This window comes from Perognathus longimembris, chromosome 17 (assembly GCF_023159225.1).
Source record: "Perognathus longimembris pacificus isolate PPM17 chromosome 17, ASM2315922v1, whole genome shotgun sequence".
NCBI lineage: Eukaryota > Metazoa > Chordata > Mammalia > Rodentia > Heteromyidae > Perognathus > Perognathus longimembris.
In genome coordinates, this window is record NC_063177.1 from 38,643,591 (window position 1) to 38,657,633 (window position 14,043).

Genomic DNA, 14,043 nt, shown 5'->3' on the forward strand with positions numbered 1-14,043 from the left:
CTAGAAGGAAAGAAAGCTCTGGTGGGGGTTGAAATGGTGAAGGCCCCTGGGATAGCCAGCCTTCATAGCAGGCTCTGAGAAACTTTAAGACATATATTTGCAGAGATTCCCTCTTAGGGCTTGGACCCTGGAATCTTCATGGAGCTAGAGGGCTGGGCTGGAAAGGTTAGAGATCACTGAGTGACAAGATGTAGAAACAACAGCCTTGGGCTTCCGAATCAGGCATCTCAGAACCGGCCCACTGGGCAGGGCACACAGACAGGGCGGGGGCTGCAGGTGGTGCGGGCTAGACTAGGACCACAGGAGGTGGCAGGAAGACAGGGAAGGCATGACTTAGAAGGCGAGTAGTCAGGGGCACACGGGTTACATGGGAGCCTAGAAGACAGAAAAAAAGTTGCGTTATGATGATGGTTTCTTTTCCATTTGCTGTTTTCAGTGATTCCAAACATCCCAGAATGTGCAACATAGAAGACACCACCGTTAGAGTCACGTAACCCTTCCCCCTTGGCTGTAGCGGGAAAACAGACCCAGAGAAGCAAAAGACCAGCGGGGATGGCTAATGATGACTTTGTACCAGGAGCAGAGCCTAAAACCACCCAGGGCTCCTGACCCCCTGACACTCAGTTCTTCCCAAGACTCACGTCGTCTCCCAGATATTCAGAGAGTGTATCCAGAAGGGAAGTAATCATGCAGTGGTACTCACTTGCTGTCCTCGCTCTCCAGCAGGCCCCGGTACGTGTTGATCTCACACTCCAGCCGGGCCCTGACATCTAGCAGCACCTGGTACTCCTGGTTCTGGCGCTCCAGGTCAGACCGGATCTCAGACAGCTGGGACTCCACGTTGGTGATCATGCATTGCATCTGGGACAGCTGGGAGCTGTAGCGGGCCTCTGTCTCCACCAGAGTGGAGTCCAAAGCATCTCTCTGGCATGGGTAAAAGACTCATTTGAGATAAGCCAACCAACCCCTCTTAACCTCTTTAAATCCAGAGAGTGTCTCTACTAATGACATCTCTTGAGTATCTGATGGCTCCTCAGAGGATAGATCTGCCTACACATGGAGAAGAACTACTGACAGGACACATCTTCAGACTTTGTACCTCTGGGGTGATTGTGATTTGGGGAGATTAGGCATTTATTTCTCTTATCTGCCCTGCTGTTCAATCACATGAACCCCGGTGGTCACAGCATGGAATCTGGGGCAGCAGGGGCAGTGGCGGTGGGGGAGGGAGCGGGATACGTACTTTCAGGCTTAGACCAGATGCAACTCCACCCCACCTCAGAACTCACCATGCTCTGCTGGGCCTGCAGCTCGATCTCCAGGGAGTTGACCGTGCGTCTCAGCTCTATGATGTCTGCCTGGCAGGACTGCAGCTGCTCGGAGCTGGACACCACCTGCTTGTTCAGCTCCTCGGTCTGAAATACACATACCCAGGATCTCGTCAGGAATCCTGGGGACCTGGCTTCCAGGATCTACAGAGGTTCTTTAGAATCTCCTGGTAAAGGGCCCTCCAGATGGCCTAATCCAGCCCATTCATTTCCTACTCACTGCGTAGAGGACAACCTAGCCAAGACGGCCCAGGGAGGTCAGCTGAGAGCTGGCCCATTGGACAGCCTGCTTCCCAGTACCTACCTGCGTGTCAAACCAGTCTTCGGCATCCCGGCGGTTGTTCTCCACCAGCGTCTCATACTGGCACCTCATTTCATCCAGCACCCGGTTCAAGTCCACAGGTGGAGCAGCATCCACCTCCACGTTGAGCCGATCGCCAAGTTGGCAGCGCAGCGAGTTCACTTCCTGCATCACAGACCAGGGCCGGCATGAACGGCCTGGCTCCCCCATGTTCACCTCCTCCCCTGATTTGCATGTGGGCACTAGCCTCACCCCTCCCCTCCCCCATACCCACCTCTGCCATCTCTTTCCCATGTCCCCTCCTCCTCCACACTCACCTCCTCGTGGTTCTTCTTGAGGCAGAGCAGCTCCTCCTTCAGGGACTCCACCTGCGCCTCCAGGTCGGCCTTGCACAGGGTCAGGTCATCCAGGATCCTGCGCAGGCCGTTGATGTCGGCCTCCACCAGCTGTCGCAGGGACACCTCTGTCTCATACCTACAGACACAGAACAGGGCACCTGAGGCTGTATTTCCTTTCATACATAGTGCGGGGCCCCACCCAGACTGGCCCAGTGCTGTCAGCCCTGCCTTCATGCCTCAGTGACTTGAGTACAGCCGAAATCCTGACTCCAGCAATCACTGGTGTCCAGTTCCACTCATGCCGCATGCACCCCCCACCACCGCCCCACCAAGGGTGAGCAGGACCACTCACTTGGTCCTGAAGTCGTCCGCAGCCAGCTTGGCATTGTCAATCTGCACCACCAGCCTGGCATTCTCTGCCTTGCTGCACAGGGTCTAGGGACATAGAGAAGTGGCTTCAGTATAAGACACGGCGCTCTGCCAGTGGGAGCTGCTCTCCTCTGCGCATCCTCCATTCCCGAGATAGATTGCAGGCACTGCAGGGAACAGACTATGAAGTCTCTATGGTCCTTCCCCATGTGCGTCCACCTGTGACCTATATCCTGGGATAGAAAGAAGGATGTGGGCATGCTAATGAAACAAGCTTCACCCCACCTTCCTGTCTCCCTGACCTGCCAGAGGCCCAATGCAGGTCAATGCCAACAGTGGACCCTATGATTTTGTGGTCACAAATGGTACCCGATGACTTGCAAAGAATGTGATCTGGAAAAGAAGGAAATGCCTCTGGGCTACTTATGAGAAAATTGATCTGCACAAACACATCAAATCCATTTACTTTTTCCTTTCTTTCTTTTTGGGGAAGAGTAGTTCTCAGAGCCTCACACTAGCCAGGCAGGCATTGTACCACTTGAGCCCTGTCTCCATACCTCCTTGCCTCCTTTTTATATTGGTTATTTTCAAAGTAGGTGCTCAATTTGTGCCTGGGTTGTAATCTTCCTACTTGTGCTTTCCCTGTGTCACTGAGAATGGCAGCCCCACACCCAGTGTATCTGGCCTGAAGCCGGGATAACTAGCATGTGATCACACCCAGCCGTAGAGATGGAGATGGAGTCTTTGATGCCCAAACTGGCCTAAACCAAGATCCCTCAATCTCTGCCTCCCAAGTAGCTAGAACTACAAGCTTGAGCCATCACACCCGACTCCATTTCCCTTTTTTAAAAAAATGAGGAAATGAAAACTCAGAGAAGTGGACAAAACTACCCAAGGACATACCACTCGTTAATTCACACAACTCATGTTCAAACTCTGGCTCTACTAATTGCCACCTGGGTCCACTTAACCAGCCTGAACCCCAGTAGAATGTCTAAGCTATGGTATTTCCTTCCTGAGGGCATTGGGAGGAATGAAAGAGGTCACCTACATAAACACATCCCACAGGATCCAGAGCTAGGGACACCAGGCTGCTGTCACCAAGCCACCCTGAGCCTCTCACCTTCTTCTGGAGTTCCTCAATGGTCCGGAAGTAGGATTGGTAGTCAGGACACATGTAGGGCACCTGTTGCTCACACCACTCTCGGATGCGGCTCTCCAGGCTGGCGTTCTCCTGCTCCAGCTGGCGCACCTTCTCCAGATAGCTGGCCAGGCGGTCATTCAGGGACTGCATGGTCTCCTTCTCGTTCCCGGTGAGGATGCCCTCCCCAAACCAGCTCCCTGCCACACTGTAGTTGCCGGAAAAGCCTCCATTGGGGAGGCAGAGAGCGGGAAGGCAACTGGCCACCCTGTAGCTGCTTCTGCCCAGCCCTGCTGAGCACACAGAGAAACTCCGAGCCCCACGGGAGAGACTGGGGAGCTTGCAAGAACTACTGGAGTACATTTTGGACACATGAGTGGAACCCCCTCCAGGACCACCTGGACTCTTGAGGGACCCCGAAGAGAAGCTGCTGGCCTTGAGGCATTTGGAAGCCATGTCCAGATGCAGCCCAGATGCAAGCAAGCAGTAACCTTAGAGACCAGACACCCCAACGTGGAAAAGCCGCTCCTCCACCAGGCTTTATACCTGGGCCCCAGTGGGCGTGGGTTGGCCCTTACAAAGTGTTTTCTCCTCATTAAAGTTAATACCACTTTCTACCCAAACCCCTCATTAACCAGTTATTTGGTTTCCTGTGAACAGTTCCCGGCCTCATAAAAGTAGGAGCCCCGTTGGACTGATGGCTTCGTGAAGACTCACCCCCACTCCCCTGTGTCCCTGGGAAGACCATGTCTCTCTGTCAGTTCTTCAAAGCATCCTGTCATCAGACCTCAGCCTCCTCGTTAAGCAGGCGTGGGAGTCCAGCCACTGTCTTGCCCGTTCTAGCTCTGTCTCCTTTGATGGGCTGGCTACAAAAGAAGAGCAGATATAGGTTGCAGGAAAGCCTGTGTCTCCCAGCCCAGGAAAACATAAAAGGCTCTTGGATTGGCCCAGAAGATGTGACCACAGTGACCAGAAATCCCAGTGTCCCCAGGACTATGCCTGCTTTGGTGGAAGATAAGGAATCCTCCCTCAATCCTGGACCAAGTGAGACAGTCACTGACCCTTAGTAGAGTTGCAGAGCCTCAATGTCAAGGTGGACACTGTTCCATCTGTTGACTTGACCCATGGGCCAGGCGCGTGGATTTGGGACGGTCGGATGTACAGCCCCCATGAGTCACTATGCCCTTTACATTCCCATGTGCATGCCCCTTCCACACCCAGGAAGCCTGTGTGACCAGCACTAGCCTGACATAGTTCTGGGGTCCCATTGGCTGGCTGCCTCAGCCTCTGCCCTATGGTAATTCACACCAAAGAATTCAGCTGAGGGGGCTGGGGATATGGCCTAGTGGCAAGAGTGCCTGCCTCAGATACACGAGGCCCTAGGTTCGATTCCCCAGTACCACATATACAGAAAACGGCCAGAAGCAGCGCTGTGGCTCAAGGGGCAGAGTGCTAGCCTTGAGCGGGAAGAAGCCAGGGACAGTGCTCAGGCCCTGAGTCCAAGGCCCAGGACTGGCAAAAAAAAAAAAAAAAAAAAGAATTCAGCTGAGCTGAGAGTCTAGCTGAGCCTCCTTAGGGGAAATGGCAGTGGGGGGTGGGGCAGGGAAGAATTCTACCCATGTGGATATAGAGCTGTGCCCAGCCCCACTATAAATCATACCTTTCTGCGGACCATGTTAGGTTTTTCATGGAGCCACCAGGCCCAGAGAAGTCAGCAGCAAGACCCCAGACCACTGCACAGCCCCAACATCACATGCATTCCTGAGCAGAGTTTACCCAAGGTCTACAAAGGCTTTCCAGGGAAACTACAGCTGAGGCCTTCTGATTGCAGACCTCAGGCCCATGGCTCGGCCTCTGGGGCCCCGTCTCAGGCAGTGCTTTTCTCTCTCAAGTGCCCTTGGCTTCAGCCCTGATGGACCTGCCCACTGCTCAGGGACCATGGCAGTGACTTGTGGAGGATCCCTCAGCCCTCCATTAACTGCTCTCCTCTGGTTGTCCTGCATTTCAGCTCCTTCTTCCCTGGGGACTGACTGGTCTTGTTCTTCTTTTGCAACTCCTATAGTGCCAAGCACAGTGCCATCCCTGAATGAGGGATGACAGAATGAATGGTTGTGGTGAGTTGTATTAAGGAAACACAATGGGATTTTACACAAAGTTGTATTAAGGAAACACAAAGAGTTTTTAGAGGAAAGGAGCATTGAAAGAGAGAGAAAGGAGAAGGGAAGGAAGGAATGTGAATCAGGAGGGGGAGGTGCATAGTCTTTCCAGTCCTACTCTTGCAGATAAAGAGGTTTAGGATCTAAGACATCTCTCTGCAAGAAGCAATACCTGCCAAGCAAATCAGATCCTCTAGAAGAGAACAAAAGCCAAAGGAGGCAGGAACTTTTTGAGCCAGCTTAGGCCTAAAAAGGAATAAGGATTATTTGAATTAAAAACAAATTTTCTGTTTGGTTGGTTGGTCATGGGGCTTGAACCCAGGGCCTGGGTGCTGTGTTGAGCTCTTTTGCTCAAGGCTATTACTCTACCACTTTGAGCCACAGTGCTACTTCCAGTTTCCTGGTAGTTAATTGGAGATAAGAGTCTCATGGACTTTCCTGACCAGGCTGCCTTCAAACCAGGTCTCAGCCTCTGAGTAGCTAGGATTACAGGTGTGAGCCACCACAGGCGTGATCCACTGGTGTCCAGCTCATACAAGTGGTTTTTATCAGCTACAAAGTATCCTATATATTGTTCTAGTCTATTGCCATTTTTTCTTAGAACACCTTATTTGCAACAACACTGTTCAATGAGTTTTTAAAATAACTTCCTTCCAGGATCTTGGTGCTGTGCTCAGAAGGGGCCCACACTGTCCTCATAACACACCATGAACACACTCAACCCTGTTTTCACATACACTTTGCCCTCCTTTTTTCTGCAGGCTTTCATTAAATCCAAACCTGCCCTAGAGCCTTTCCTGGTCATCTCAACTCTCCACAAACTTCTCCTCCTCCTCACCAGCTGCCCCAGCTGCCTCAGCTCCTACCATCCAAGGAATTGGTCCTAGAATGTGGTAAACAGGTCTTCGCATCTGAACAGGTGATCCATGGGAACTCTGAGGCTAGTCTACTATTGGTCTAGCTGCTTCCAGGCCCCTCTGCTTCTCCCTAGCTGAGCCCTGGTATTGGTTGGCACTGGATTTGCGAGTGGGGAGAGGGAGATTTCAGTACATTACCTCCTAACTGATCCAGTGAGCCATGAATACATTTGCAATGAGGAAAATGACCACATCTATTCTAGAAAATGCAAACGAGATCAACTGCCTTGGAATCCAATAGCATGTTTCCTCTGGGAGAAATTCTATAAGATGTCATGTTTCAAGTCATCTCTTTCCTGGTATAATGGAAAGAACAATGGCATTAGAGTCAAAAGCCCCACCAATCAGGACGCCGACGGCTCACTGCTATAATCTTGGCTCTTCAAGAGGCTGAGATCTGAGGATCGTGATTTTTTTGAAGCCAACCCAGGCAGGAAAGTCTGTGACACTCTTAAGACCAACTAACCACACACACACACACACACACACACACACACACACACACACACACACACACTCCCTGCCAAATCATTCTAGGATTGTGATTTTTTTGAAGCCAACCCAGGCAGGAAAGTCTGTGACACTCTTAAGACCAACTAACCACACACACACACACACACACACACACACACACACACACACACACTCCCTGACAAAGCATTCTAGGATTGCCACTAACTATACGACTTTGGGTAGGTCAGTGCCTGCTGCATAATAAGTGTTGTATTCTGCTCTGTCTGTACATCAGCCAGTGGCCTCCAGTAGAACACACTTGTGGGGCTGGGTGAGACTGAGCATGAGGGAGGTGCTCTGAACAATTTAATGTCTAAATAAGGAGCCATCGTATATCCACAATAGACAGGACTGTCATAGGTGAGATACCCTCTACAAGCTGTCAAGTGATTGTAGAATGGAAAGCACTAAGTTAGACATGGCGATGTATGCCTGTAATCCCAGCACTCAGGAAGCTGAGGCAGAAAGATCACATGGTTGAGGTCAGACTGGTTGGTAGACTGTCTCAAAAGATGGAAAGTCCCAGATGATGGGAGAAGGCACAAGCAACATGATCAGCCATCAAGTAAGCCCTGCCATGGGGGTCTGTCTGCCCAGATGTGGTGTCAAGGAAGTGTGAGGTATTTCCCAAACAGAAGGCTCAACAGCTCAGAAATAGTCAAATCTCTGCCACTGACCACTGTGCTGTCTGAGATGAGTCACTGCCCTCTCTGGACCTGTGTCCTCAATGAGTCGAGGGACAAAGGAGCCAATGTGGAGCCATGGGAATGCTCACAGGTCATGCTTCTCTCATCAGCAGGGTGTCCAGGGCCTGGCCTGGTTGGGTCCTGCAGCCAGACCTGCATGGCTCAACATTAGAATATGGCCACTTTGATATCTGCTCCATGTCAAGGACTTGCTGTCTCCTTTCGATGCTCTGTTTGAGCCCCTCTACCATGAGGTCCCTGACACTCTCTCACTTCCCACATTGTGTTGGAAGCCTAAATGGGCCTCCGCTCTCTGCCTTTCCCCTCCTAGCTCATTCCAACCCCAGTCCTGGACAGGGTTGGCTCAGGATGGCTGCCTGAATGGTCCCCAGTGTCTTGGCAGCAGGGAGACAGGAACTAGGCAAGGGAGGAGAAGATGGAGGATCAAGGCAGGGCTGTGGAGGAGGCCTGGAGGGAAAGGCCTTTGCTTCTTCTCAGGCCACCCTTGAGTGGGCGTCCACAGGGAGAGCTGAGCTGAGAACTGTGGTCAGCACCCATCCACATGGGATCAGCACCTGCTTTGGCGGGCCATACCCTGAGATATCCCTGGCGTTAAATATTTTAAATGACCACCACTTGCTACCCCTCAGAGCTAGAAAAGAGCCTTGAAACCAAACCTAGAAACTTTACTGCCTCTCTGCTCAAACACTTCACTAACCAACCATGGGAGAATCAACAGAACCAGCCAGGGTCGGGTGTGCTATGCCAAGAGGACAAGCTTTATTGGGTGCATTAGGGAAGCCTTGTGAAAAGCACAATCATGATCAGAAGCATAATACAAGAAGAGTGTTGGTAGAAAAGCCTGCTAAGCAGAGGGGCCCTCTAGGGAAGTGCAGAATCATGTAGCAGCCAAGAACCTCAGGGGTGTCCTCTTCCCCTGACCATGGGCCCTGGCCAGCGAGCTTGTGGCTGGTCACAGAGGACGGGATTGCACATGCTCCCTGGAGGAAATGACCTTCCCATCTCTGATCTCTTCAGTGATGGTGCGGATCTGGGTGCTGACTTGAGGAGCCGGGGTGCAGGACCCAGTTGGGGCGCAGGGTGTAGAAGAGACACAGGGCACTCTCACAGCAGGCTTGCATTCCGTGGCACAAGGGTGGGCAGGAAGCCTGAGGAAATTAAGCCGTGCATTAGGGGTGTACTTGGCAAGGGGGCACTGAACTGAGATCGGTGTGAAACACATAAGAGGGGATTGAGGAATCAGTAGGTGAGGATGACCAATGGCCTGGGGCCATGGAAAACCCCTTCCCTCTGTGGAAATCCCTGAGGGTGAAAGAGTTGATAGAGACTGCTGGAGAGGACAGTAGAATTCCCCAGTCATTTAAAGATTGAGGGTATAGTTCCGTAGTAGAACATTTGCTCCAAGTCCTGGATTCAATCAACTCCACAAAAACTAAAAACAACCAAAAAAAAATCTTAAAGGTTCAAGAAGCAGGCAGTTGGCACATCCTCCTGAGACCCCAGAGGGATTCTGTCTCAGCTTTGACTCCATCACCTTCATCTTCCATTTCAGAGACTGATGTCCTCTACCTCATATTGCCGGGTTGAGGGGGGGGGGGGCGGGAGGGATGAGGGGAGGAGAGTGAGGCCCTTCCCCCAGCCCAGATCTCTGGGCCCATGACCCAGGGCCCACTCACTTGCAATCTTCACCCTCCAGCAGACGGCGATAGGTGGCAATCTCTGATTCCAGCCTGGCCTTGACATCCAGCAACACCTGGTACTCATGATTCTGCCTCTCCAGGTCACAGCGGATCTCAGCCAGCTGGGACTCCACGTTGGTGATCAGACACTGCATCTGGGCCAGCTGGGAGCCATAGCGGGCCTCTGTCTCAGCCAGAGTGGATTCCAGAGAATTCCGCTGCCGTGGGAAAGAGAAAGAGTTACTGAGAGGAAGGAACCCCACCCCCTAGTACCTAGAGCCCTGGGTAGCTCCACGTGGCTGTGATGAGGCCCCACAAGAGCCCATAGGCGGAGACTGGTGTGTCAGGGGGGCCTGTCCTGAGCTGTGGCCGCTCACTCAGTCAGAGCTCACCCACCATGCTCTGCTGGGCTTGCAGCTCGATCTCCAGGGCGTTGACCGTGCGTCTCAGCTCAATGATCTCCGTCTGGCAGCACTGCAGCTGCTCCGAGCTGGACACCACCTGCTGATTCAGCTCTTCCGTCTGCCATGCATGAGAAAATACAGAGTATACATGAAGACCTAGGAAAGCTCCTTGAAAGGGTCAGCCCATACCCCAGGAGCTTGGGAGTCCTGGGCTGCCCCACCTGGGTGTTGAACCACGCTTCGACATCTCTGCGGTTGTTCTCCACCAAGGTCTCATACTGACATCTCATATCATCCAGTATCTTGTTGAGATCCACCGGTGGGGCAGCATCCACCTCCACGTTCAGTCGGTCCCCAAGTTGGCAGCGGAGTGTATTGACTTCCTACAGCAAGGAAGATGGTAGAAGGCTTGAGGGGTCAGCTCACCTGGGTTCAAACTCTCTTCCCACTGCGAACTGTGTACCATTACATGGGTTATTTAACTCTTCTCCCTCCAGTGGACATGTGCCTATCTTCTCCTGAGGACCTATGAGCACACTGAACTCTTATTGGGCACAACTGTAGTCCACATGGAGCTTGAGTATCATAGGCAATAATGTGGACACTGGATGAGTGTGATTCCCAGGCAAGTGACTTCACCTGCGTGGCCTCCACCTTCTATGAGATGGAGCTTTGAATAGTATCTAACTCAGGATACTGGGAGGATTAAAAAAAAAATGTGAAATGAAATGCAAGCACTTAATGTACTTCCTGGCAAACAACAAGCCCAAAAGCCAGTGGGGGCATGTCCGCTGGATGGGAGCCATGAGGGGTGGGAGAGGGGGTGGATGGGGAATGATCAGGAGACACCAGCTTTACCTCCTCATGGTTCTTCTTGAGGCAGAGCAGCTCCTCCTTCAGGGACTCCACCTGCGCCTCCAGGTCGGCCTTGCACAAGGTCAGCTCATCCAGGATCCTGCGCAGGCCGTTGATGTCGGCCTCCACCAGCTGCCGCAGGGACAGCTCTGTCTCATACCTATAGGCACAGAATCCTACTAAGTCTGTAGCACAGGGAAGCCAGGCCTGGGCAAGGAGCAACATACGCTTCGGTGTCTGCCTCGGGGGGTCAAACTCATGGTGATCCTTTCCTTAGTCCCAGGAGGATGCCAGGGCCTGTACAACCTTTCCCTATTTACAGGTCTATCTGGCTTTATTCCCACTGAACCAGCTCCCCAAAAATAGGGAACAGAGGATGAGCAGAAACCCAGAAAATTCCCTCCCCACCTTCCCTAGTCAGCGAACTCACTTGGTCCGGAAATCATCCGCAGCCAGCTTGGCATTGTCAATCTGCAGGACCAGCCTGGCGTTCTCAGATTTGGTCAGAAGGATCTGCAGAATGAGAGACTTCTCATGAGCTCAATGAAGAGGGCCAGCTGTGTAAGGGTAGCAGGGATGGACAGACTTCTAAGTACAGGCAGCACCTCATGTTCCCTGTCTAGAACCTGGACCCTAGGTGCAGAGGGAGCACAAGCCCCAGGAGAGACACAGTGAGGCAAAACTGGATTTAGATTCTGCATCCAACATTTGGGCTAAGTGATCTTGGGCAAGTTTCTGAACCTCTCAAAATTCAACCTCTGCCACATACAAGTGGCCCACACCTGCAATCCTAGCTTCCCAGGAGGCTTGAAATCTGAGGATCAAGGTTTCCAAGCCAACCCAGGCAAACAAATCCAAGAGACTCATGTCTCCAATTAACCAGCAAAGTGGAAATGGAAGTATGGCTCAAGAGGAAGAACACCAGTCTTTAGCAAAAAGACCTAAGCATGAGTATAAGACGCTGAGTTCAGAGTCCGATATTGGCATATGCAAACACACACACACACACACACACACACACACACACACACACACACACACTTTTTAAAAAGTCAACCTCTGTATCTATTAGATGAGTCCAATAATACCCCTCTCCCCAAGTTGAGAAATGAATAAGCCAGTGGGAGGCATGGTGCTGTATCCAGGTGGAAGTTGGTACATGGCCTTCCTTCCCTGAGCTGAGACAGTGAGGGGAAATGAGGAATGCCTGGCAACTGGCCACATGGGAGAGAAGCCTGGGTCACCTAGAAAACCAAAGCCCTAAAGAGCAAAGTGCCCTTTCATTCCTAAAAATGACCATCCTCATCTAGGAAGGTTTGGGGAGGCCACACCCTCCCGTAGAAGTAGAGCTGCTCGGCTGGACAGGGGCCAGGTCACCGCTACCTTCTGCTGGAAGTCCTCGATGGTCTTGAAGTAGGACTGGTAGTCGGGGCAGATGTACGGGATCTGACACTCGTACCACTCCCGGATGCGGCACTCCAGCGCCGCGTTGTCCTGCTCCAGCTGACGCACCTTCTCCAGGTAATTGGCCAGCCGATCATTCAGGAACTGCATGGTTTCTTTCTCGTTGCCATTGAAGGCACCCTCACAGAGCCAACTCCCGCTCCCGACAAAGCCAGAGGGATGGCACCCAGAGGGCAAGCCGGAGCCAGAAAAGCAGCTCCCAAGACCAGACAGGCTTGTCCGAAAGGAAGAGACAGACCCTGCCGTACCACAGGGTCTACAGGAGCCCACTGAGCGCATGGAAGACACCCGAGAGAAACCACCTGCTGTGCCACAGAGGCCCTTGACGGAGCCAGTGGAGAAGGTCGGGGTGCAAATCTGGGTGGCCATGATGCTAGCGAGAAAGGTGGCAGCTTAGCAAAGGAGCTCGGGTTCTGGCTTCTCCGGGCCTCTCTCCACACTTTATATACACTCTCTATGGGGTGTTGTCAGGTTACACATCTTTGACTCTTGGGAAAGCCTGTTTCCTATCCCAGAAAACTAATCTCATCAGAATGTAAAAGGGTTGTTGTTTTTTCTTTTTTTTTTTTTTTGCTACCCATCCAGAATTCCTTTCCTTATTTAAAAAAAAAAATGAATTTGGTTTGCTAAGTCAGGACTCTCCACTGTTGTCACTTCCTAGCAGAATGACTTTTATTGCCTCTTCAAAGTCTTTGCCCCAGATCCCATAAGCTGGGAGTGGCCTCACACAGGGCACTAGGTTCCTGTCCTTCCTCCCTCCTTCCTTCTCTGCCTTCTTCTATCTGTCGCCCCCCAACTCCTTTATCTCCCACCTTCATAGAAGCTTATCTATACCTGAGCCACTGGGCAGGAAAAAAAAAAAACCAGATCAAACTACAATCGATGGTTAGACCTATTGTGTGCCAGTCCCGTAGTTCATTTATTTATGCTGTGCAACAGTCTTGGGACATGGCTAATAGTGTCTGCCTTGGACCAGTGTGGAACCTGAGGTTTGCCATGGATGAAAACCTGGCAGAGTTTAGATTTGAAAGGAGAACTCTTAGACACCAATTCACTGCCCCCTGCTTCTCCACACAACTGGGATCAAGTCTAGGGAGACAGAATTTAGAAATAGGAGAGCCGGATTTCCATCCTAACTTCTTCTCTGGGATCTTCCGTGCCCCTGTGGGAAGGAATGACAAAGCCTATCCTACCATCTTGCCTGTTTTGTATGGATCTACAGAGGATCAGACGAGACAGCAGTAAATGCTTTAAAGCCACTCTGGGGGCTGTAGATAAGATGTACAGTCTCCTGCCCTTTTGGAATCTACTGCTTGACCAATGGAATGAGCCAGAAGGTAGTCCCCCTTCGTGCTCTAAACATGCTGAGTCTGGCCTACTCAGACCTGAACAGGTCACAGATATGGCCAACAGGAAAGAGGGAATCAAAAGCTAAGTAACAAATATAGTCACACAGTTAAGCAAGCTGAAAATTAAGGTCAAAGAAACCTTATCTTGCAGGGTGCTGGTGTCTCATACCTATAATCCTAGATGCTCAAGATGCTGAGATCTGAGGATTCTGTTTCAAAGCCAGCCCAACAGATAAATCTGAGGGACTTTTTATCTCCAATTAACCAGCAAAAAGTGAGAAGTGGAAGTGTGGCTCAAGCTAAGCAAGAGTGCAAGGCTCTAAATTCAATCCCTAGTACCTGCATGAAAGGAAAGGAAGCAACAAGAGAGAGGACGAGAGAGAGGGGGAGGGTGATGGAGGAGGGAGGGAGGGAGGGAAGAAGATAAGGGGAGAAGACAGGACAGGGGAGAGGAAGGAAGGAAAGGGAAGAAGAGAGGAGAGGAGAAGAAAAAGAAGAGAAGGGAAGAGAAGAGAAGAGAAG

General features: G+C 51.6%; 2 protein-coding genes across 3 annotated transcripts; both read right to left on the reverse strand.

Moving 5' to 3' along the window:
- Positions 1-227: 227 nt before the first annotated feature.
- On the reverse strand, positions 228-3,959 carry Krt35 (keratin 35). Of its 2 annotated transcripts, XM_048365314.1 has the most exons (7): positions 3,460-3,953; positions 2,320-2,402; positions 1,947-2,103; positions 1,633-1,794; positions 1,290-1,415; positions 704-924; positions 228-375 (listed from the first exon to the last, which is right to left on the reverse strand). In XM_048365314.1, exons 1-7 carry the CDS (start codon positions 3,931-3,933, stop codon positions 228-230), a joined length of 1,371 nt encoding a protein of 456 aa, XP_048221271.1. In that variant the 5' UTR covers positions 3,934-3,953. The 2 variants fall into 2 exon arrangements, with proteins under 2 accessions (XP_048221271.1, XP_048221272.1); XM_048365315.1 differs by lacking the exon at positions 228-375 and having other exon boundaries at positions 700-924; positions 3,460-3,959.
- Positions 3,960-8,626: 4,667 nt separating this feature from the next.
- On the reverse strand, positions 8,627-12,541 carry Krt36 (keratin 36). Its single transcript, XM_048365313.1, has 7 exons — positions 12,092-12,541; positions 11,139-11,221; positions 10,712-10,868; positions 10,075-10,236; positions 9,846-9,971; positions 9,447-9,667; positions 8,627-8,918 (listed from the first exon to the last, which is right to left on the reverse strand). The coding sequence occupies exons 1-7, from the start codon at positions 12,539-12,541 to the stop codon at positions 8,723-8,725; spliced, it is 1,395 nt and encodes a 464-aa protein (XP_048221270.1). The 3' UTR covers positions 8,627-8,722.
- Between the last annotated feature and the right edge of the window lie 1,502 nt (positions 12,542-14,043).